Source organism: Penicillium lagena (genome assembly GCF_028827675.1).
Source record: "Penicillium lagena strain IBT 129212 chromosome Unknown utg000001l_segment0_segment0, whole genome shotgun sequence".
NCBI classification, from domain to species: Eukaryota; Fungi; Ascomycota; class Eurotiomycetes; order Eurotiales; family Aspergillaceae; genus Penicillium; species Penicillium lagena.
In genome coordinates, this window is record NW_026623222.1 from 1,904,068 (window position 1) to 1,927,662 (window position 23,595).

General features: G+C 50.0%; 10 protein-coding genes across 10 annotated transcripts; 3 read left to right on the plus strand and 7 right to left on the minus strand.

Moving 5' to 3' along the window:
* Positions 1 to 77: 77 nt before the first annotated feature.
* N7510_000842 (Major facilitator superfamily domain general substrate transporter) lies at positions 78 to 2,375 on the minus strand (the record flags this gene model as incomplete). The annotated part of the gene is made up of 10 exons (XM_056972771.1): positions 78 to 227; positions 293 to 419; positions 482 to 882; positions 938 to 993; positions 1,044 to 1,134; positions 1,187 to 1,723; positions 1,775 to 1,839; positions 1,891 to 2,031; positions 2,093 to 2,237; positions 2,295 to 2,375. 10 exons carry the CDS (start codon positions 2,373 to 2,375, stop codon positions 78 to 80), a joined length of 1,794 nt encoding a protein of 597 aa, XP_056837888.1.
* Positions 2,376 to 4,182: 1,807 nt separating this feature from the next.
* On the plus strand, positions 4,183 to 4,728 carry N7510_000843 (uncharacterized protein; the record flags this gene model as incomplete). The annotated part of the gene is made up of 2 exons (XM_056972772.1): positions 4,183 to 4,390; positions 4,475 to 4,728. 2 exons carry the CDS (start codon positions 4,183 to 4,185, stop codon positions 4,726 to 4,728), a joined length of 462 nt encoding a protein of 153 aa, XP_056837889.1.
* A 620-nt stretch (positions 4,729 to 5,348) lies between these two features.
* Positions 5,349 to 6,986, minus strand: N7510_000844 (cytochrome P450; the record flags this gene model as incomplete). The annotated part of the gene is made up of 3 exons (XM_056972773.1): positions 5,349 to 5,784; positions 5,834 to 6,640; positions 6,694 to 6,986. 3 exons carry the CDS (start codon positions 6,984 to 6,986, stop codon positions 5,349 to 5,351), a joined length of 1,536 nt encoding a protein of 511 aa, XP_056837890.1.
* Positions 6,987 to 7,620: 634 nt separating this feature from the next.
* On the minus strand, positions 7,621 to 8,841 carry N7510_000845 (uncharacterized protein; the record flags this gene model as incomplete). The annotated part of the gene is made up of 3 exons (XM_056972774.1): positions 7,621 to 8,053; positions 8,107 to 8,566; positions 8,622 to 8,841. The coding sequence occupies 3 exons, from the start codon at positions 8,839 to 8,841 to the stop codon at positions 7,621 to 7,623; spliced, it is 1,113 nt and encodes a 370-aa protein (XP_056837891.1).
* Positions 8,842 to 11,960: 3,119 nt separating this feature from the next.
* On the plus strand, positions 11,961 to 13,184 carry N7510_000846 (uncharacterized protein; the record flags this gene model as incomplete). The annotated part of the gene is made up of 3 exons (XM_056972775.1): positions 11,961 to 12,110; positions 12,160 to 12,270; positions 12,336 to 13,184. Coding segments are annotated over 3 exons (1,110 nt in total), but the record flags the coding sequence as incomplete, so codon positions are not given.
* Positions 13,185 to 14,069: 885 nt separating this feature from the next.
* Positions 14,070 to 15,660, minus strand: N7510_000847 (OTU family ubiquitin thioesterase; the record flags this gene model as incomplete). Its single annotated transcript, XM_056972776.1, has 6 exons — positions 14,070 to 14,514; positions 14,563 to 14,834; positions 14,886 to 15,151; positions 15,199 to 15,262; positions 15,308 to 15,394; positions 15,445 to 15,660. The coding sequence occupies 6 exons, from the start codon at positions 15,658 to 15,660 to the stop codon at positions 14,070 to 14,072; spliced, it is 1,350 nt and encodes a 449-aa protein (XP_056837893.1).
* Positions 15,661 to 17,356: 1,696 nt separating this feature from the next.
* Positions 17,357 to 19,209, minus strand: N7510_000848 (uncharacterized protein; the record flags this gene model as incomplete). Its single annotated transcript, XM_056972777.1, has 4 exons — positions 17,357 to 18,571; positions 18,627 to 18,687; positions 18,737 to 18,895; positions 18,959 to 19,209. 4 exons carry the CDS (start codon positions 19,207 to 19,209, stop codon positions 17,357 to 17,359), a joined length of 1,686 nt encoding a protein of 561 aa, XP_056837894.1.
* A 457-nt stretch (positions 19,210 to 19,666) lies between these two features.
* rho3 (Rho family GTPase RHO3) lies at positions 19,667 to 20,740 on the plus strand (the record flags this gene model as incomplete). Its single annotated transcript, XM_056972778.1, has 5 exons — positions 19,667 to 19,708; positions 19,782 to 19,854; positions 20,166 to 20,287; positions 20,363 to 20,564; positions 20,622 to 20,740. The coding sequence occupies 5 exons, from the start codon at positions 19,667 to 19,669 to the stop codon at positions 20,738 to 20,740; spliced, it is 558 nt and encodes a 185-aa protein (XP_056837895.1).
* A 373-nt stretch (positions 20,741 to 21,113) lies between these two features.
* N7510_000850 (lipoyl(octanoyl) transferase LIP2) lies at positions 21,114 to 22,055 on the minus strand (the record flags this gene model as incomplete). Its single annotated transcript, XM_056972779.1, has 1 exon — positions 21,114 to 22,055. The coding sequence occupies one exon, from the start codon at positions 22,053 to 22,055 to the stop codon at positions 21,114 to 21,116; it is 942 nt and encodes a 313-aa protein (XP_056837896.1).
* Positions 22,056 to 22,272: 217 nt separating this feature from the next.
* N7510_000851 (pyridoxamine 5'-phosphate oxidase family protein) lies at positions 22,273 to 23,093 on the minus strand (the record flags this gene model as incomplete). The annotated part of the gene is made up of 2 exons (XM_056972780.1): positions 22,273 to 22,911; positions 22,977 to 23,093. 2 exons carry the CDS (start codon positions 23,091 to 23,093, stop codon positions 22,273 to 22,275), a joined length of 756 nt encoding a protein of 251 aa, XP_056837897.1.
* Between the last annotated feature and the right edge of the window lie 502 nt (positions 23,094 to 23,595).

Here is a 23,595-nt window from a genome sequence, read left to right on the forward strand (position 1 = left end):
CTGTGAATGAAAGAGAGGATTATCCAATAGCTATTTTCAGTTCCACTCATTACGTATTAAAAAAATAAAGGCGAATCTCAAACAGCCTCCCTATGCTGATCCAACGGCTCCTTCAAATCGTCCTCCTCGATAGGTGCCCCACGCAACTCAGCCTCTATATGCTTGATGCGTTTCTTCTCCTCATGCGCAGCTGTATCTCCGAATATGAGATCCATATCTTCGAGGGTCTGAAAGACAAGAAGGTAAGCAAAATAGAAAATTGTATAGCCAAAAAGAGGGTACAAGGTCCTACCTTTCCTCTCGTCTCTGGGATGCAGAAGAATGTAAATGCAAGCGCGAGCAGACAAAAGGCCGCGAAGAAGATGTATGTGCCCCATGTGATGGAGTCAAGCATATCCGGTGTGACGAGGCCGATGACGCTAGTAGGGGAAAATAGATGTCAGCGTGGAAACACAGCAATGCAAAATAGATATCAACTCACAAGTTGCACATCCACGTAGCTGAAGTGGTAATCGAGATAGCCTTGGACCGAATGGAGAGATTGAAGATCTCTGACGGGAGAACCCAACCGATAGGAGCTTTTACATTTGTCAATTCTTTCTGCTCACGGCCATATAATGTAAGATACTCACCGAACGAATACGAGAAATTGATATCGTAGATGTAGATGAAGGCAATACCCGCCCATCCAGCTGATTTATGGTCCATCAGATGCGAGCCATATCCGCCGAGAATACCACCAACGATCACTAGAGAGATGCAAGTGCCCGTGGCGCCAGCCATGAGTAGAGGTCGGCGGCCGACTTTGTCGATCCAAAAGAGAGCTGGGAGGGTGCTGAGGCAGTTGACGACGCCGTAAACTCCTGTTGCCAGGAGGGATGTCTGCATAAGGTGGTTAGTTGGGTATTTCAATTAGGATTGTGACGGGAAGACATACGGTGTTGCCATCCAGGCCAAGTTGGCCGAAGATTGTAGGGGCGTAGTAAATCATAGCTGGAGGAATCTTAGATTCTGCTTTATGGTATGTGACGAGTTGCACTTACCATTGCAACCCATGAATTGCTGGAAGAACATCACGCAGCAGCCAATAGCCAGCCTCTTGAAACGTGACCATGTCGTTAAGAAGGTCATGTACTACCAGACATGTTAGCACAAGAAACATCCCAAAGCCCAATGTATCACGAACCTGCGCAAGATGCAGCCTGAAGCCAGACATATTAGGGAAATGGTCTTTAGCAAACGTATTCTCCAGCATTATAGACGCCTTGATCTCCAGATACTCGTTCAAAACCAGCGGACTATCGCGAGACTGCCGCCGAAGCTTCGAGAGCGCATTCAGCGACTCATCATCGCGCTCCTTCATCAGGAGCCAACGAGGCGTATCTGGGAAGAACAGCATGCCAACTCCCAAGATGATGGCTGGGACAATTTGGATAGCCAAGGGAAGACGCCAGGAGGCTTCAGATTGGCCGGTGCAGCCTCCCGGTGGGACATCTTGGTAGGCATTGAATGTGCGTGCCGAGGGTGTCCCGCCGGTGTAGGGGATGTTGGGGGCACAGCGGGAGCCGCCTATATAATTTGTTCCGTAGTCGATCCAATAGCTGATAAGGATGCCGATGGTGATGGATACTGAGAAATTATTAATAAATGCATAGAGCTGGCCTGGATGAGACTTACGTTGCTGGACCACGACCAGGCCACCACGAATCTCAGGAATGGAAACCTGTGCTTGAGTCAGTGCTGGTTCTACGACCTCAATTCAGATAGTGTCTACCTCTGAGATGTAGAGCGGCACAACCATGGTCAGCATGCCAATGCCCAGACCAGCAATTGCTCTTCCTAGAGGTAAAATATTGGCATCAAGTCACCCTAGATGGGTATGGTACTCACCAACAAACAACATGGGGATATCCATAGCGGAGCACTGGATTGCTGATCCAATAACAAATATAACCACCGCGAGGTTGATCGAAAATTTCCGTCCAATGCGATCAGCAATAGGACCATTGGCCAAAGATCCAAACCAGGCAGCTAGCCACGAGAGTCAGAGAGGCGATATAGAATCCACGAGTATGCAAGAAAAGAGACTCACCAAGCAAAAGCGTCGACACAAACCAGCCTTTGGTACCGCTATCCATGAAGACATGTGGGAAGCGAGCCCCGAAGGATTCCATGGTGATCACACCGCTGATGACGCCCTGGTCATATCCGAAGAGCAGTCCTCCGAGGGTAGAAAACTAGTCCGTCCCCGTCAGCAAGTATTCTTAGCAAAAGTTTCCGATGTAATTACTTACTGTAGCAACACCACAAAGATAAGGGTTCTGCAAAACAAGCCCAAAGCCACCTTTTCGCGGAGAATCCGCGACTGAACCCATGATGAGATGAGGTGCCAACGAATGATCTTGGTATTCTGCACCGACAGTTCTTCTATCCTGCCGACGGGATCCCGATCATGCAGAAAATCACTCTATATATGCTTGTTCCTTGACCCCCACGCTATGACGACCGGAGAACCCTGATCCGGAGCCTGTTTATCGAAAGTCTAAGCACATGGGATTCTTTGTCTATAAACTTTGCGGGGTGGGCTGCTCCGGCCAATAATAATTAAATCTGGGGAAGATCGTTCCCCGATTATTTGCTAGATGGGCCGAAGGATAGATAATGCGGGGAATAATACGGGGGAGAAGTCGGCTCAGGACCGAATGTGGTTAGTTAAGATTGGACAGCCGTTGGTTACTTTATTATTATTTCTGTTACTGTCAGTGTCAGTGTCACTGTGGCGACGCCGATGATTTCTTTCCGGGGAGGTGGGGTGGTTTCTTGTTGAACATAAAACATATTCCTTGTGACAGTAACAATTCCAGATGAAAGACTCGGGCGGAAGCCGAGGTTGTGGAGTCGAGCTGGGCTGTGGGGATAATTACAATAGATACCGGCGATGCTCCGATCGCGTTCTTATTTCCTGATAATGATTTCAATATCAAAGTCCAGTGTGAGAGGTGTTTAAAGCTGTTCAAGCAGTTCCGCAACACGAAAGAAGGCGACGATACCATGCATGTGGCTATAGATGGGAATCTGTGGATAAGCGGCGGAATCGAATGGCCATGACTTGGTGGCGGCGTACATGCGAGGAACTTATCCTGCGCCGCTGGTGAACTTCGTTCTCGTCATGGGGGATATGGATCCGCAACCGATGAAATATGCTTCCAGTCCTGCGAGGGAGAGCCTCGTCCCGGCGGGGACGATTTTTCGTCATTCTGTTAATCCTTCCACTTGTGAGCCACGGTGGAAAGTACCTTATACTGCCGCCTAGGAAGATATAGATTCTGATGTGAGATAAGGATCCCTACGACGAATCTCTCTAGTTCGTCGTGCTGGGAACACCTATGTAGTTGTGCAAGGTAGATTGTCAGCTGCTCCCACAGGGGACTGGTAGGAAAGGTTTTCTACTCCACTAGATCAGTCAATCTGATTGAACGCTTTATCTCCTGGATCATTAAACTCTTATCACCTCGAGAATTCTAATGAACCTGAATGGTCTCCGAGATTCTTCAATGCCGGCCGTAAGGGATACCGAAATCCATAGACAACATGATATAGAACCATTTTGCATGCTGGCATTTGAGCGAAGGTTACACCCGAGCTGTGTCGGGTATGCTTCTTCGGCTGGTCCGGGGTTGTGAATTTTTTACCGAAAATGACAACACTCGACCCGACTAACAAAAGAAGTAATTAGTAGCGGTGTGCTTTTTATGTCTATTTTCGTTTCCTACCTAAAGGTGGTAATTATCACGGCGGCAACACTGGTCCAATGGCATCTGCCACTCGACGCAAACTACAAACACGCCGATGCGATCAAACAATTTCACTCCTGATGGACGATTTTCTATTAAAATTCCGCCTTCAAGTCCTCTCTGCCATTCTTCCCTACTCAAGTTCTACATTAGTACTAGTACCAAAATCAAAATCCTTCCGGAACATCCTTCTAGAAGAACCAAAGAACGAAAACGACGTCATTCCGACACACCCCAATCCCAAATCAAACAAACCCTCGGCACTCACTCTCACCATCATTCATTCGATTTTATTTCACATCTTCTCTTCTTTCCCAACCACGCGAACAAACGAATAAATAAGCAAATAAGCCATCCACCAACGAGATATGTGGTAGCGGCAGGAGAAATGCCCATCACACTCTCCATCCTCGTCTACGTCGCATCGCCGCTCGACTTTGCGCGGTACCGGCATACGGCGCTGTTCTTCCAGTTCCCAGAGAAAGAGACAGGATCAGAACCAGACCTCAAGTCCTCGCTTATGGAGATCGTTGGGTCGCATGGTTTCTTTACTTTCTCGGAGAGGGTGAATTGGGATATTCCCATCAACTCAACTGGTTCGTCGCTCCTTTATCTTTCCTTCCTTCCCTCATCTCCCTCTCACGTACTCTTTCAAAACACTAAAACTTTTAAACAAAAAGAGCTCGCCCGAATAATCCCTCTCTCCCTCCTCCCACAGAAAGCAACGATTCCCGAAATCCCCAAACTCCGCGCAACGGTAGCAAGCACCCCGATACCCGCGGACGGCGAGCAGGACTGGAACTGCCAGAACTGGGTTGGTGATGTTCTGGCGAGGTTGGTGGCGGCGGAATATTTGGATTCGGCGGAGCGGAACCGCGGGCTTGATGGGATGGTTGATGCTATTCTTGAGGCCAAAGATGAGGAGATTGCTTGACGAGTTGGAACAACAAATTATGTATCATCCATTGTATTGACTCTTGAAGACAGAATATATTCTAATGATTGACTGATTGTCGATATCTCTAAATACGGGTTCTATAGTCGCTTCGCGCGATACTTCTAGATACTTTTGTGCGAAGAGATGCTAAAACTGCCGCATCGGGTTGCGAACTGCTCCCAGATCACCGGGTGAGTCGCTCGGTTAGCGATCTGAGTTGCGCACTGAGCAACCCGATCGCTCACACCGTTGCTCGCCCTAAGCAGCTCTTCAATTCTTATTGTGCTCCTAACCCTTCGCCTGCTCCTATGCTAACCGCTCTACTGCCTATTACTCTTCCCTGAAGCTTGGTCAAGATGACTTCTTCTTATGTCGCTATAATGACTCGTCTTATCCCTCCAACTTTCCAGAAATCGACTCAATTCTTAACCTGCTTGAAAGAAATGCTAGCTCCACCTTAGTGATCCTTCATAAACAAATAAAGGAATTCTCTTCCTGAGGTGCGCTATGCTCAACTACCTGTACCATTTTTGATACCAAAAACCATGTTCGTTTCTATTTTCGGAGAACCCTTGCGGCCGGCAAGATATCCATTTTCGCCTGCACGTGGCAGAAACCTATGCTGGGGTTCGGCGACGCAGACCAACCCGTAGACCAAGCGGCTTGCGCAGGAAACCCTCGCGGGTCTCCATGGGACCATCCTGCTCCATCCGGAAGTCGAAGAGACGGAATACGGTGGCACATATTACGAGAAGCTCCATCTCGGCGACGTTACGGCCGACACAAGCGCGCGGCCCGTGGCTAAAAGGTATGAACGCGCCCTTCTGGCGAGCGGTAGGGTGTTCCCAGCGCTCCGGGACGAATTCCTCAGCATCTGGCCCCCAGATCTCCTTAGACCGGTGGATAGTGTAGCTAGGGACGGAGAGAACGTCACCGGGCATAAAGGTATGGCCGGCGATATCGATAGGGTCAGCGCCGCTAGGAATCTCACGCGGAAGACCAAGAGCAGATGTGCTATGGATCCTCATCGTTTCCCAGATAACCCATTGGAGGCTAGTGATAGTCAGTGCAAGAATCAAAACCAAAGCGAGTTATTACTTACTAGGGGATATCCTTAACCATTGCGAAAGTAGGGACTTCGATATCCTTCGGGACAGCATCGTCTAGGACCTTCTGTAGCCTGGGGATTACCCCGGGTGTACATAGACACCAATATAAGATAGCACAAGTGGTATTAGAAGTTGTGTCCGAGCCAGCAATCAGCTGGGTTAGCGCTTCAGCGGTAAGTTCTTCCCGACCAAGTTTATTGCCATGCTCGTCAACGCCCTCCATTAGGCGGGTGAGCAGGTCAACACGAGTATTATTCGCGATAACCTCAGGCTTAATGCGCTCATTGACTCGGGCGATAGCAATGCCAGCTAAATTCTCAACTGCCTCGATGCCCTGTGTGAAGAAGCGATCGGGGAGGTACTTGGCATAGGGTTTTAGAGCCGATAGGCAGCCCAAGGTAGCGGAGACCTCACCGCGGCGGTTTAACACCTGAACGGCGGCCACGTACTTAGGTGGGTCGGTTGGGGTCTTCCGCATCTCAGCAATATCCTTGCCCCTCTCGAGCATACCGAAGGGAGCACCGAAGGCTAGGTCACCGATAATGTCAAAGGCTAGGTAGTTAAACCAGTTGAGCGCATCAATACTAGCATAGCTAGCCTGAGAGTTGGCTAGGGGTTCAGACAGTTTATTCCACTGCTTAACAAGCATCTCAATGTTGGCGTGGATGTACTGCTCGAATTGGCTAATAGACTTCGCACTAAATGTATGCGAGATAGTCTTGCGTTTGCGAGTGTGCTCTGCCCGATCCCTCGTGTTGAATAGACCCCGGCGGATAGAGACAAAAGCATCGTAGAAGTCGCTAGTCACGCTATGTTAGCACTTGTGAAGGTCTAAGATAGCTAAGAAACATACGACTTCAAAAATCCATTCCCGTGTCCATAGATGGTCTGTATGGCAGCATCGTCGGCAATGGAGACGTGCTTAGGCGCAATTCGCACTAGTGTGCCGTACTTTTTGTGCATTTCATCAACCACCAAATAGCGCTTACCCTGTCGGGCCTGCAGTAGTAGCCACAAATTGGTAAACGCCGCAAGACCCGGGCTAGGGATGTCGTGCAGCCGCCATCGCTGTAGATAGGGCACCAAGTAGTAGGCGGCCAACAGCCCGAGGACAATGAAGGGGGTGTTTTCCAGAGTCACGAGCATCGTGGGGAAATGGAAACGTACGAGCAGCCAATAAGAGAAAGCAGGACACGAGTAACGGCCTCCACAAAGTAAGGAATGTAATATTGCGGAGCTCTCACAAACAATGTGGAATCTCAGGGTAATGGTGAAAATACCCTGCAAAGGCTCTTGGAGACACCGTGATATTTATGGGGAGGGGGGACGGGAGGATATTCCCGAGGTCTTATCTGTCAACTAATGTCCAAGTCGGAACACTAAAAACAGAACTCGGTAGGCGCCGCCACTTGAATAAGCCGTCCCGAATTTCCTAATCCGGCGACTCCCGAGAGACACAGGATGCCAGCAAAGCGCATAAAAAGCCTCACTTACTGCACCCCTCCATGAAGAGATGTGAGGCATGTTGCCAGCGATTCGGACAGCTTAGAAGAATACCCTCAATGCGACCCCTGAACGGATCCAAGAGTGGGTCAACGTCGGTGAAAAAAAAACGGGAGAGCTGTCTGATCATCCGAAAATGATGCCTACTAATACAGGGAATCCGCACTAAAACGACAGTGGATGCTCATGAGACTACTTTTGGTTATGGCCATTTATCGAGTGATGGACATCTCAAATAAAAGACAGGATTTTGCTGTTGGTCTCTTCTGTGTTTCTTCTATTCTTCACTGACTAACACATTCACCTCCCTTTGTACATAGATGTGATCTTGTGAAAAGGCCTCATCCCTATTCGGATCTCTCTCCTTCCCCACTATGGACACAAGCTGAACTTCGTCCCCATACAACGCAGAATCAGAATACTTGTCCATGTCCTGAGGCTGTGTAGATAAGTTCGTTTTGGGATTCGCAATCGAATTATTTGTCCCTTTAAAACTCTTGCCGTACCGTGATGATGAATTCGTCGTAGACCCGTTCTGGCCGAAAAGCCGATTTAATAACGGGCGTAATGTGGGCAGACACGCGCTGATGAGGTAGATATCCGGTTCCGCGACACTCCAGCTCATGAGATCCGTCGAAGACCAAGTTCCATCCGTAACAGCATTGCCTTGGTAGAATATGACGAATCGCATTATCGAAGTCACTAGACCCCTAGTAGACACATATCAGTTAGCTTGCGAAAGATAATCTAGGGATTTACTCACAAAGTTCCAGTCATGAAAGTCAGCATAAGACCAACCTTGACTTTCGTAGAGGTGTGAAGTTTCCACACAACAGGCAAAGGCAGGGCAATCATAACAAGATCGGTCAAAATGTTCGGCAGCGATGCAAATGTGAAAAAGGCCTGCTTATTTATACAGTGGCCTCCAGGGATAGATTGGTCCCAATTGTACTCAAATGGATGGCACAAATTTAAGCACATGACACCTGTCACAACAGCCGTGAGAATGACAATTGCCGCCAGTATTAAGATGATGGTGCGATATGGATTCACAGTCCAAAGGCGTCCATATAGTGCCAAAACTGTGAGTTTTGGCAGAGCAACCATGCTATAGTAATAGGTTGATACCACCAAAAGGTACTTGAAGTACTGCGTAACCAACTCGGGTTCTAGTACTTCCAAAGCATCGAGGTGACGACCCACGCCGCCAAATTTCACAAAACCTATGGAAAGCTTTAGTTAGAGAGAGAATGGGAACTGTCGGCTGACATGACTTACATATGGCAAGGGCAGATAAACCAATCAATATAAAACCAGATATGATTGCCAGCGTATCATCAAGACCCCATGGAGTTTTGGTCAAATAGCGTGAGAAGAAACGTAAGGATAGAAACAGGATGATGATAGGAATGAAAGCACTCGCAACACCGATTAGTCGGCCACCTATATTCGCCGCCAGATACTCAGGCGAGAGTGTTGTATGTAACGAAGAATCCATGGCTGATCCAGCGTTATAAGACGCCTGCGGAGTATATGGAAAGGTCTCTTATATTGAAACGCAATAGAGGATGAGAAGTCCCTCCTTGAACCTCGTAATGTCGGAGTAATCGAGACTTTGTATGTTAAATCATAATTCCCCGCTTAGCTCTTTAGTCTTGTCTAGCTATAGGTCAAGGAATAGGGGTTTGTGACAGCCACTACGGGCCGCTGTTCTCCAGGTGGATCAGTTAGCCTTGCAATTGTGGGGCACTAGATAATGCCCCGAAGAAAACCCTCCTGTCTTTTCTTGAATGTTTGTCGATCTTATGGATCTTACTTCGGTTCGAATACGAGGACACTCCACAGCGCGAAGATCGTTATAATATTAAGTAACTTCTTTACGATAGTGGAGGGCTGATGACCGTACTATTGATAGTTTAGCTAGTCCTTAAGCTATGTAGATTAAGTCTATTCTCACAGTGGCCAAACCCGATATAGTCTTCTATGTCAAAGCGTTAACCGAAGGATTCTCTTCTCAGGGTCTATCGAAATTCTTGTTAGCCGATCGGCTAACTTATGTACTAACGAAAATAGTCAACTGGTGGTTGGGACTAGCTAACACTCTGCGATTTGCCGACTCGCTCGGACCTATTGTTTTTGGACCGCTGCAAAGCTTGTTCGCCCTTTGTAGCTAAACTTCCACTTCACTGTAAACATGTTTTACAAAAAGCCCAAACAAAGGATCAACAGTTATTTACACTATGAAAGAAGAAAACAAATCACAACGACAAGTACAAAAATCTAAGAAAATCTTCGGCACCTATGCAGTATTTGACCATATGCTCATGGCTTAATGAAAGCTCTGTGGCTGATCTAAAATATGAATGACAAATAACGACTAACTAACAAATTTCTCAATGTATGGAAATACTTAGTTCTTGACGAACATGGTTGCATTGAGCTATAGCACTAACCGTCAGTTGGGTCGCTCGCCAAGATGCAAGTATTAGTTAGGGAATCAAACTACTGCGTGAGTCAAAGTTAAAAGATAGCGAATAGGATATATAATAGAAATGGCCCCTGAATAGTAAACTTGACTAATAAACGGTAGTTAATCTCCCAAAATCAATTGCTAGCGCACCTATCGACAAAGAACTCGATAAAGAGGAAAAAGAGGAAAAGAGAGAGAAGAAACCACACGGAAGAAGTATGGTATGGCAGAAATACAATAGTGCAAGCAGAACAAGCTAGGCATTCACGGCCTGCATTAACTAGTGTAGCCAGATAGGGCCCTAGTCGCACACGTGATTCGTTTTCATCTGATTATCCAAGCTCGCCGCTCGTTAGGAGGACGAGCGCTCCTGTAACCATCTTCCATAGCATCTAATTACCTCTCTCAGTTAGTTGATGGTATTAATTCATTGAACGGCTTATTCGTTTTCTACTGTTGTGTGGGCTCCGTCCTGGCTAAGAGCTGAGTTCTCCCATGTCTCTGGTCATCCTGCTTGTTTCGATTAGGCTTCTCCTTGCGCACCCGTCCCGCTCTACTAATTAAAATGATCACTACTACTAAGCTAATCATGAGTAGGAATATCTAGAACTACCAATATAACACTTAGTGGCAAGTATGGACGTTCACCAATACCCTCGAGAATGAAAAAACCAGAAGACTAGCAATCTGTAGACTATTTCACCTCTAACTATTTCTTGATTATGCTGGCCATCCTGATTGATATTTCATATGCGAACAGCGATTAACTGATTAGTATTGATCCAGTTGTTGATGGATCATAGTTTTCTATCTATAGCTTAGATAGTATTGTTTACGGCCATATCCGGTTTAAACAGGAGACCAAAGGGCAGAATTGAATATAAAGGTCAGTAATGACAGTCACCTAGAAGAATCCTGGAGAGACGGATATAGCCGTTTAGAAGGATTATACTGCACAAGGCTGCGAGTTGGCAAAGAGTGAAATAGTCTTAAACTATTAGGGGAAATGATTTTGAGGGCCGCACTCGACAAATGACCGTTAAATTTTTTAACTTGAGTGGCTACATGTGGATAAGAAATAGAATTATCCCTTACCCGCCGCCCCTGACTGTCTGTTCTGAGCATACTGAGTGACACTAGAAGCCCTCCGCGTTGAATTTATAGGAAAAAACCTGTCAGCGGGAGGATCTGCTTGCTAATATTATTCGGACTCCGAACCACGTCAAAAACGCATTTTTTCTTCAATAGTATCAAGCCTTTTTCTTAGGTGCTGTATGGAAGGCATCTCTGTGTGGGTGTTGTGGACCCTCTTTCCAATGTTGAGGCTCTGGTGGTAGGCCATCGCGGTGGGAACTTACCTCTGGCCGCCGGGCGTATAGACCAATCGCAAAAGTAACTCGTAAAGCTTATGACTCTTCTGGAATACTTGAAACGTGGTAGTTGGCGTAATAGGGGTCTTCTTCTACCTTTTCTTTTGCGGGTCCCGCGGAGATATCCATCCTCGTCTCAGTCGATGCGTGGTGCCTTCTGAATCATCTTCTCCCGTTGGCGTCGGCTGTAGCTCTTTGTGGAGCTGCTGCTCTGGTTCAGATTATTCTGAAGCCCGGGCGATCGCTGAGGTGGATTCCACCCCCACAGATGAATCTGTCTCTACTACAGTACAAGGTGGATAATGACGTCATGATCTTTCGTGCCATCGTAGGGCAAGTTATCTTGGACCTGTAGAAATACACGGCCATACACCTTCCTCGCTTGTCTTACGTGTGTAGCAGCATACCATTCAGCTCCGGCACAAGCATCGTCGGTATAATTATATCATTTGATTAGGGTTTGAAAGAGCATCTCAAGATTTCCAAACATGGAAGGCACTAACGGTCGCTACTCCCTGTGCTCTATTAACTCCTAAGCCGCAGACAAACTCAAACTCTTCCAAGGTTACCTGTGCGGGGAAGCTCTGCACGCGAGATTCATTGGTTCGTCGTGGATCGTGGTGGATACGGATTGTGGAATGGTTCATCCACCGATATCTCGCGGCAAAGAACGATCCAGATGCTTATATAACGACAGTTCCATCCAGCTTAGGTCATGCTGCTCCGTTACTCTTTGCAAACGCCATCCTATGCGTTCGAACTCATTCGCGGTCTTAGAGCATGGATGATGTGGATAGCGATGCCATCATCATTATCACAGTCGTGTTTTTGTTCTTTTCCCTGGTCGCTGTTTCTCTTCGATGCTTCGTTCGGTTGAAAGTTGTGAAAGCGTTTGGACGTGACGATGCTTTAATGGTGATAGCAATGGTAAGCCGCCATACGCAGTCTGTTATGCACAGCACTCATCTTGATATAGATCTTCAATATCGCATTCGCCACGTGTGGCATTGTGGGCGCTACAAATGGTATGGGGAAAACGCAGGCATATCTAGCTCATCGACCGAATGTTGCTCGACGGGGCTTGTTGGTATGTGTCCATATTCCATCGTTGCTCGCCTATGACACGGGGTTATTTACTTCTATGATCGATAGTGCTGGTGGCTAGGACAGATCTTCTACATATTCACATGCACGATTGCTAGGCTGTCCATTGCCATGACCCTTCTTCGTCTGGCGGTTGAGCGCATCCATTCATGGATTCTCTACGGAGTAATGGGATTCTCTACTGCCGTGGGAATTGTATTTCTTTTCTTCACCATTTTTCAATGCCATGCGGTGTCCTGCTTCTGGAATCGCTTGCCAACAGGATGCCACTGCCTCAGCAAGGCTACCCTCCTCGGCATTGTCTATATGTATAGTGGCGTGGCGACCGTGTGTGATTTCACACTTGGTTTGCTCCCTATCTATATGATCTGGAAGCTTCAAATGGATCGTCAAACAAAATTTGCCGTGTCAGGCATTCTGGGTATTGCATGCATGTTCGTTCTCCATGCCGATTTTCTCACTTTTGGACCATCTTCTAACACAGGTTCTTCTCAAGTGCGAGCACTGCTGTCATCATTCGAATCCCATTTCTACATTACGCCAGTAGTCCAGATTTCCTCCGTGAGTTTATACCAGCGCCATTTCCGCTATACTGGTTCTAACTTAGACTCAGATGCAACCTACCAGATTTCCATATGGTCGAACCTAGAAGCCAGTCTCGGCATCACGGCCGGATGCCTCATGACGGTTCGACCTCTTCTTCGAATCATATCGCATGCGGCTTCGTCCTCCCCAAGCGAAAACAGCCCTGTGGCTTCAGTTCCGATGTTAAGCGATCGTGGTCGTAACGCGGTGTTCAAATCGCGAGGTGAGCACGGCGGAAGTCTATCTAGTGCACCCACCGAGGAATTTTTGGAAAACTCAAGAGAAAATCCGCAATGTGATGGGATCGACTAATGGCCTCTGTTTCATTATCCTGGAATTTTAATATCTTTCTACTTCCGATATAGTGCCTGCTGTTCGGGGATGAAACAGGATATAATGGAACTCTCTCTCACACTCCCTTTCTCCCGGTGACTTGGTTTCAAAAGATTCTCGGGTAGTGGCTACCTCTTGACCGATTATTTCCCAAGTGCGTTCCGCCCGAAAATCACCTGCATAGTAAGATGTTGAAGCGCCGACGGGCGGACCTTATGGAACACGCATATGAAGCTTTAAGTAGCAAGAGGACGGACGCTCAATCTAAACAGGAGCGTTAAACTGTTTCAAGTAATTCGCTGACAACGAAAGACCTACGCAGTTGGAGAAAGTAGTAGAAAAGAATCTCGCTTTTAATCCACTGGTTTCCTCCACTCACCCATTCATCCCTCCACCTCGCCCACCATCCAGGCACTGAAGAACGAAATTGAATAGATCCGGAGGATAAGAACATAAAAAGGCACAATCTGTCTCACTCGAGGAAAAAGGCAAACGCTCGGGCCATGCAACGCGCTGCACCACGCTAAGAATCATGATGTACTATAGCTGGAAGAAGTGAAAGAGAGAATCACGGGAAGAAAAGAGGAAAAAAGTCAAAAGAGAGAGAGAGACATGGAGAAGACATCTTCAAACGGACAACAGTAAACCCGTACCGAGAGTCGTCTTTCTTTCTTTCCTCCTTTACTTAAGAGGTTGTCGTTTCGTTGTCGTCAATGACATGTCATAGTAGAAATCATCTTCGAGAGTCGCTCGGTTCCCAGTGAATAGGTTCAAAGTCCGAATTCTGGAAATGCGCTTGATTGTACGGCGAACTGTACGTAGCACGGGTCAACAAGACTAATCAACAAGAATAAGGGAGGCGACTCACTTTTTAAAAGGCGTGGTAATGGGCAACGAACGGCTCAGATTGGGCTTCATAACCAACGGATTCAAGCGAATCTGCGGACCGTCCGACGACCGACTCGGGAGGGATGTCATCGGTGGCGGCGGCGAGGAGATCGGGATGGTTGATGGAACGGGAGCATGGCTGGACACCGGGGAGTGAAACATATCCTGTGGCGAAGAGACTCGAAAGGGACTGGTTGGTTGTGCAGATGCTGGAGACACCGGGGACATGATGGGTGACGGGGCCATCCCGTAGGACGGGTCCGCCATTAGATTGGGGATGGACATCAAGTGGGGGTTGACGTCGAAGGAGAGAGCACCTTGTTCCCAGGGGGAGTAGTTAGAAGTCATTGCGTATTGGTAGTTGACCACGGGTGCCATATTCACAGTAGGTTCGGCTCTGTAGAGAAGGTCATAGTGGCCTCTGATGTTGGAGTTAGCTTCTGCCATCTGATTTCAATAGGATGCTTACGGTCGATATAGCAGACGAATCGTCGCTACGTTGGGCCTGTTGGGGGATAGCTGATGTGGCGTTACAGCCTCGCCCTCACTCCGATCCAGGTAGAGGATCTCAACGCCGAATCCCGCTCCTTCAATGATACCATCCACCAGGGCTTGCAATCCGACTTCGTCGATCTCAGTCCGCACCGTCTCGACCTGCGTTGCGCAGTACTGATCCAGCGGTAGAGGCAGGAAAGCCTGATACCGATGCGGGTTGAGTTTCATCCAAGCGCTGGTCAAGAGCTAAAGAGATCATCAAAACTGAAAGAGTAATTAGACAGCAACGGTACTCACTCTGAAGTGCGTGATCACAGAATTCGAGCTGTACTCCTCGTTAAACGCATCAACAAGGAAAGACTCATCCGGGGTGCCGTTCTGGATGGCGGCAGAGATCTGGGCGAAGATATCCTCCGTGGCATCGACAAAGATCTCATAAAGATGTTCCTCCTGCCCGACCTGGTCCATGAGAGTGTTGAGCGACTTGATCCGGGCCAGCTCACGTTGTACGCGCGATAGATCACGCAGAGCGAAAAGCATTTCGAAATAGCCGAACGCAACCGCTGGATGGGGCGTTAGTCGTTTTCATATCAGAGTTTCACGCACAAACCTCTCCAGCCGCAGTTGCCATCTCCTTTCATAATCCGAGTCATCGGGTGCGTAACAACAAGGGTCTAGAGTGTTAGTGACATGCGCTTCGATGAGACAGGGAGGCATACACCCGTCTTTGTTGCCAGCGTGGGATCTGCATTGGCATACTCCACCGCAATAGCATGGCTGGACTGCTTGGTTGATACCAGGGGGCCCTGCGGGTATGTCAGATGGAGAGCTTCCGCTTCGTGCAAACATGCCCTACCTGAACATCCGGCTCAAACTCATTGGACAGCTTCTGGAAGCGCTCCATCTCCTCCGGTGAGAGGGGATTCATGTTGACGAAAGGCGGAGCAACAAAAGGAGGAACAGAGAGTTGGGACGCAAAGAAAGAGTTCCGGTAAAGACTGGCGACCTTCTGTTTATCCACGAAGGGATGGTGAGGACCAATAGGAGACCAGGGCAATTCCGACAAGGACATGGCATACAAAATGGTGGCAGCGCACAGGGCGGGATGGAGAAAGATTTATGACGAGGATGTGGTTGACGTCTTGTGAGAGAGAGAGAGCGATATTAGACCGAGTTTCGCGCAAGTCTGTATATCTTTATATATACATCTGACATACGCACACGGCCGATGAACATCTGGAAGCCTGTGGGACGTGAGCCCCGGGGAGTTATGCTGCAAGTGACCCGGTGCACTGGGCGACCTAGAGCTGATCGTGTCAGTGAGATTCCAGAGATGAGGGTCGCGCAGGGCATGTGGTCATGGATCATGGACTGAAGAATTAAATCAAGATTGCCGGAAGAACAGGACCAATAAGGGAGGGTATCACGCCGGCGTATCACCGTGGAGGGTGTGGCCGGAGACAGTGATTGGGGGCTGAGGGAGTGACACAGGAGGGAAAGGGAGGGCGATGTCAATGGTGGAGGGGGCACGAACCATCCCACAGAACACGCGGAGATAGATTCCGAGTGCGGATGGAGGGGGGAGGGGAAGAGAGGATCTTTCAGTTTGGGGCCGGGCAACGATGGAGGGTGTCTAATGACGCTGGGAAGGATTGGGAGGGGGGGGGGGGATAATATTGCCGACCGACCTGGAATCAATCACTGGCAGAGCATTCAGGTGGGTGATTTACGATTAGCAGCCCCAAACAAAATTGAGATCGGTGGAGCAGATCGAGGGAAAAGAAAGAAGGAAGGAAGGAAGAGAGAGAGAAAGAAAAAGGAAACGAGGCGAATTAAGTATGAGCCAAAGGATGATCCGTGACAACACATCGGTAGCAAACAACCCAACATTATTTATTCCTCCTCTACGATCGTAGGGCGACCCTGGCTACGACGATGATAGTCCCGGATCGGCTTACCAGTCAAATCAGAATCATATTGCTTTTGTTTTCGTTCCCCGAAGCGGGGTTGGTTCCGTCCCGTCTGATGATGATGATGATGATGCTGATTATGATGATGATTATTATTAATATTATAATATTCGCGGCTGAGCGGGCCCCAAGCGCCCGGCTGTTCTGATCGAGCTCGAAAGGGAAACTAAACCATCACCCGACTCCGCTCTGCGGAAAGAGAGTTGTGATTGTGTGAACGGCGCCCACTGGCCACGAGCCACAGGGGGGCGTGCGATCCCGACGCTGTGGGATGATTACATACGAAGTTAGGTGACAGGTCGAATTATTCAATCACGGGGGTCTTCGGGCATCAGGCCGAGACCGCACGGTACCAATCCCTAGCTAATTAGCGATCCAGACAGCATCGAGGAGAACATCTAATCCTCAGATCGATCGTGATATGCTCGCTTCACATGCTCGGAGCAGTTGCCTTTCTCAGCCCGGGCTTACAATTTGCGAACCATCTCAGCTTACGGCCGAGCGAGGAATCACGAACGAATAATGATGAATGGGCCCATCTTATCATGATTTTAGCGTCTTATGTCAGAGCAACTCTAAATAGCGGGTCTGTTCGCAGGGAACTCCAAATTCCGAGCGACTCTGGGGAGGGAGAGGGGTTTAGGGTAGTGCTGAGGAGTCGGGGGAGGCAGGTATGATGAAATAGGGCCGCCAAGCAAGAACAAAACCCCCCCAGCCGGGAACACGTTGAACCCCAGGTACCCGGACACATGCGGTGGAGTGGACCGGCCGTTGAAAAAAGATCCCTCCAGGAGCTTTTCATATCATCCCGCCCATCTTCCCGGTCTTGCCTCTGTATTCCCGGCGGGCCCGCGGGTTGTGCGTTCGCGTGCCCATCGGAGACTCATCTCCCAGGCCGGCCTGGAACATGGCCCCATGAGACGCTTCGTCGGCCCGGAATCCCTCGCCATGGAGAGCCGTTTGCCACAGCCCGCGCAGTGAGGACGACCACTCCTCCAGCGCGCGGAGCCGCTCCACGTCGCTGGCACTCTCGACCACGACGGTGCCCTTCTCCTGGTCGATCTTGGCATTGAGCTTCTTGTCGAGAATCAGGAAGCTGAGAATGTCCAACACTTCCGGGACGGAGATCTTGATGTGTTTGGAGATGAAATGCAGCGAGAAGCGGGTATAGGGCGCGATCAGTTTGAGCACGGCTTTCGTGCGCATGTTGCGGCTGACCTCGTCGATGTTCTCGGCAATAAAGGGGTCGGCCAGCACGTCCGGGTGCTTGCTCAGCACCGCCTCGTAGGCGTGGATATCATCCCGCTGGAAGGCGTCCACCAGATCGGTCATGGCCGAGATGCGCGGGTCGTTCTTGTAGGGCTTGGTCTCTTGCGAGTCGAAGGGATTGATATCCGACTTCATGAGCATGGTCGTCAACACCAGATATTTGAGGACCTGGATGCGCTGCATGGACCCGGCCTCGTCATAGTTTCGGAAGGACTCGAAAAAGTCACTCTGGGCCTCCTCCCAGTTCTCTTCGCTCATGTGCATCTTTCCCCCGCACTCCCGGATAATGCCCATAATCTTGGGATGTGGCACAGCCGACCGCACCCGCAACGCTCGTTGGTACAGTGCTTTGAGTCGCTTGTTGTTTTTGGTCTCGGCGTACATCTGGATTTCCAGTGCATAGAGCTCCAGGAGATAGGTGCCTTTGCTGAGATCGTCCGACCCGTCCTCCCGCTGGCACGCCCGGTGCAACTCGCGCACTTTCTTACTCAGCTGGCTGTATTCCTTGCGCTCCAACCACAGGCGAGACAGTTTAATATTGGTCTTCAGCCATAGCCGCTCGTTGTTGGTGTTTTGGAACGAGTCGAGGGTGAGGGAGTAGAATTGCTCCATGCACTGAAATGCCTCTGCATCGTCGGACCCTTTCTCGATGTAGTCGAGCATATTGTTAATGGACTTTTCGGAATAGTTGCGCGTGACGGCAGATTTGACATATGTGAGGAGCTCGCGGTAGTGTTCGACAGCCTAGAAAGTGGTTAGTTGATGACAGTTCTGGAGGTCCCAGTGAAATGCGGTTTACATCGCCATATCGCCCGAGCTTGAATTCCAGCTTGATCGCTTGTTTTATCCCTTTAAACCCCCTGTACATAGATCAATATTGGGCACGGCGTCCGTCCTCGGGGTCCGTACCATTCGCTCTTGTCTTGTTCCAGGGGCGGGATACCAAGGAACTCGTCAACAGCCTCGTCCGGGTTATCCACCTTCATCTGCTTAGCGTTGTAGTATTTGTTCTCGATGCCAATATCCCCTGACTCATCCTCATCGGCGTCCTCGTATTCAAAGTCATATCTGGGCGATTCCGATAGTCAGCTTAGCAAGAGAGAGAGAGACAGAGAGAGAGCGGCCACCTACTCCTCATCGGAGTCTTGCATGAAATCATCGTCGTCAGACATGTTGGCAGTGAGAAACGCAATCAAGACGCTCAAAAAGACACAAGAAAGGGTATTGGCAAGGAGGAACGAGGGTGGTGGGAGGCCAAATAGAGCTGTGTTGGGGAGTTGAAGGAGTGATGGAGCTTCCGCCTTGGCTCCCCGCCTTGAGCTCTCGCCGACTGGAAGACCGAAAGGGTTCAACGTTGCCACAACAATCATACCCCCGGACATAATATGCGACAAGGACTACTCTCGGTATATTATGTCGTCCATGTAATTTAACCAACCAGTCTACAATGTCCGGCGTGAGCCCCCGCCACTACGGTAGATACACTGGGGGTGCATTAGTTCAGCACTAGATCTATCATTGCCTCGATGCAGGTAATAATAAACAGAGGCTGCCTCGCTATGGTTCATCAAAAAATAAACCTAGTCACCCAAAACCACATGGTCCCCAAAATAAACGAGGCTTAGAAAGTGGACCGGCAAAGGGATTCTTTGGGCCCTGGATGCCGATCAGGGCGATGCATGTCATCGACTTCCTTCCCCCCCGAACTCTTTCTCACTGCAACGTGTTCCGCCACAACCCTCCTCCTCCGTCTCGACTGGCTCTATTCTTACACCCCGTTTCTCTTTCTTCCCTCCATCCTCTCTCTCCTCTCGAGTCCCCTCCCCAACCACCTGCGCAATGGAGCTGTGCGGCCGCCAGAAGGTCGTCCAGCGCAAGATGGTGCTGCTGTCAGCAACCCACCCCGCCCTGCTCCCCATAATCCCTACAATGCTGACAGCAATCGATCTGACAGAGGCGACGGTGCCTGTGGCAAGACTTCCGCGTTGAACGTGTTCACAAGAGGGTGCGCAACTCCCTCCCTTCCTGTCCCCTTCTCTCCTCGGGCTCTCCGAGTCGAGACGGGTCACCCAATGCTAACCGGACCCAGGTTTTTCCCGACTGTCTAGTAAGAGAATACCCATACCGGAACTCACTCAAACGGTGGCGGAGTATTAACATCTGATCCTTACGTGGCGGACAGTGAACCTACGGTGTTTGGTACGCGCAGCGTCGTATTTCTCTGCATTGGACCCGAGTGTGCTGACAATTGCCTTTGCACAGAGAATTATGTTCACGGTAGAATTGCCTTCCCGGTCTCGTCTTCGAATCGAACCCATACTCATACTCATGCGCGTAGATATCTTCGTCGATAATGTACATATGGAACTCTCGTTATGGGATACAGCCGGACAGGAGGAATTCGATCGGTTGCGCGCGCTGTCATACGAGGACACGCACGTGCTTATGCTCTGTTTTAGTGTGAGCAACAAACTCCCTCGCCCACCTCGTGCTCGATTGAGTCGTCACATGAACTGATCGGAATTTGTGGGACAGGTCGACAGCCGCGACTCGTTCGAGAACGTCGGGTCGAAATGGATTGCGGAGATCCACGAGAACTGTCCCGGGGTGCGCGTGGTGCTCACAGCGCTCAAGTGCGATTTGCGCAAGGACGAGGAGATGAACGATAACCCCGACGCGATTACATTTGACCAGGGACTGGCCAAGGCGAAGGAGATCGGTGCCGTCAAGTACCTGGGTATGTTGTACTTCTTCCCCTACTGTTGTCATACCTAGTGCTAATGAGTGACCAAAGAATGCTCCGCTGTTCAGAACCGTGGTATTCGGGAGAGTTTCTACGAAGCGGCCAAGGTTGCTCTCGAGGTTAAGCCCGCCGGGGGCTCCGCCTCCAGCGGAGGGTGCATCATTCTTTGATTTTGCGCTTCTGCCCTGTCCTTTCCTTTCACCTGATTCAGCCCATTGATTCCCCCATGCATTTTCCTCCTTCGATGTTGACGCTTTGCCCTCTTTCTCTCTCGGCCTGGTCTTACGCTGGTGCTGAGCACATTGTGCATTTTGCATTTCAGCGAGGTTGGCTCTTCTCATATCCTAATATATACCAATCTAATTTCTTGGCCTATTCTCATGCTGCTTCGTTTCGGCCATTGGCTGGGCGGATCTATAACTTGATCGTGGCTTTTGCAATTGTGCTGTCGGTGTGTATCCCTGGCTATGATAATTGATGAAGAGATCTTCATCTCGGCATCAATCTACATAGACGTGTAACTATAAGTACATTTGTCACACGTCAAGAACCAAACAAATCCTCCTCGGTAACCTGATAAACCTCGTCAATCTTCTCCCCCAAACCACCACTAAGCGAACATGAAAAATCACGATTGACCCTATCGACAAAACACCTCACAAACGCACTCGCAACCTCATCAACCCCAACACCCTTGACCCCCAAGCCGGCCAAACTTGTAACCTCGCGCCCCTCAAGCCCACACGCAACAATCTGCCTAAAGAACCACATGGGCTCATTGGTAACATTCAACCCAACGCCAAAGCTACTAATATTCCGTCGGAGATGTACCCCCACAGCCGTAATCTTCTTCGCCTGCTCCTGATCCTGATCTCCAGCTGACGCTGAATCATGCACCCAAACCCCGGGATCCTCCGTGACAAACCCCTTCACCCCATACTCCGCTAGCAGGTCAATGACGCTATTCTCCAGCACGCGGATATGGCACCGCGGCGTGAGACCCAGGCGTTTCAGATCGAGGATCGTGTACGCGACCATTTGGCCTGGTCCGTGGTATGTTGTTTGGCCGCCGCGGAGGGTGGGGTGGTACTCTGCCCTTGGGGAGCCATGGTCCTGGCTATTGCGGTTGTTTGTATTGTTTGAAGCTGGAGGAGTGAGGAGGGAGCGGATTGGTTCGAGGGATGGGGGGAGAGAGAGTTTTGTGCTTGTTGCTGGGCGCGGTGTTGCGGAGGAGGAAGGGCTTGTGTTTGACGGGGGCAGGTCACGGCGGCCAGTTGTGTAGACCGGGTTCGGGGTGAAGGTTATGATTGTTGGGTCTGGGGCTGGAGGTGGTGGTGTTGGTGGGTGGACGTGTTCTTGCGAGGGTATGGAGCCAGGCGAGGAGAGCTTCTTGTGTGTGAGCAGGCGGGTGGTGAGGGTTTGTTGGAGGTCGGAGACGCGGGTGAAGGGCGTTAGGTTTGGGAGGTGGAGGTGGGCGAGGCGCATTTTGTTGATTCTAAGTAGCTAGAGAGTGGTGAGGAAGATGAGGTGGTCGGTCGGTGGGAGATCTACGTTTCCCTCGGAGGTGCGGAGAAGCTGATAAGCTTGATTAAGAATTCGTTGCAGGTCGGTTAACAGAAGTTTTATTTCCTTGTACATTGGTTGCTCGTTCAAAGCCATCATCAAGCTATACCGGACCTTCCAGTCTGCCCAATTGATCACGCTACGAGGAAGGGACACCATTCACCAACCCAGCAGTATCACGTTCCTCCGCCGGAAGCAACACCCAATCCCGGACACCACCCTTCCAGTCCGCAATGCGGCCCTCGCGCACTCTAACCGTAACAACTCTTACATCACTGTCAATGGACAAACTCGGGCGGCGCAGACTTGGATCCTGGCCCTGCTGTTGCTGCTGCTGACCAAAGGTATTAATCTCCTCTTCTTCAAAGGTATTATTCTCCAAGTGGCGCTCCTTGCACCACGCCTCCTCCGCAGACCCCGACGCCAGGAACCGAGCCTCGCCCGTGATGGTGGTGGAAATGCTAGACAGCGCGCTGGTATTCAAGTTGAGCAGGAGACTCGCCAGCGAAGAGCGGGTGGCGGCCGGCGGCGGAGACCCGTCGCGGCCGCCGGAGGCATCAGCATTGGGATTGGGGGCTCGGGTTGGCGGGCGGTGCGAGACCCAGTCGTGCACAAGCAGAGAAACGCGTGGATTGGAGAGGAGGTGGTTGGTCTTGCGTGAGGCGGGGTTCGTGGTCATGATTATGGTGGGGTGTGGGTCGAAGGGGGTTGAGGGGAGATAGGTGTAGGACATGAGGGAGATGTGGGGAGTGAGATTGTCGCATGTTGCTAGGTGGAGCTGTGCAGAGAGAAAGAGAGGAGGTTAGTGAGATTGTCGAGTCCGGAAGGGTCCGCGGTGCATACGAAGCGGGAGTTTTTGAGGCACGAGATCACCTCAGATGGCAGGGAGGTCGCGACATGAGGGTGGGTTGTGGTGGCCGATGCCTCGTATGAGAGCGGGGGGTTGACTGAATCGGTCATGCCGAACGGTGTGCGGTGACTTGATGAGACAGAGACAGAGAGAGCGAGGAGGAAAGAAAGACAAGGTGAGTTGCTAGTGGGTTCTGCCGGGCGGTGTGGCCCACCCCATTGTCCAACCATGGGCCGACGTCATCACTTTGACAACGGAGACTATGGGATAGAGAAAGCATTATTTTGGGTCGTGGCTACATGGTATGCCGTGTGGTACGAGGACAATTGAGTGCTGTGTCGTGTCTCAGTCAGGTGGAGTCTAGCATGGGAGACGGTTTCGTCATGATGGCGACAAGGGCATTCCTGCTCGAGTAGTCATCCGCTGGTCGGGAAACCAATACCAGTCCGTCAGTTGCTTCAAAGGGTTTCCTACGAGTAGCTACTTCTCCCTGCTATAGATACTCAGTCCTGTCCAGCTTCCGAGAGTAACCTTATCCCAGGTACTCGTACCTGCATCGTCAGCCTGTGACGTAGCACTCAGCAAGTACCAGTACCTGCGCCACTGGTACCC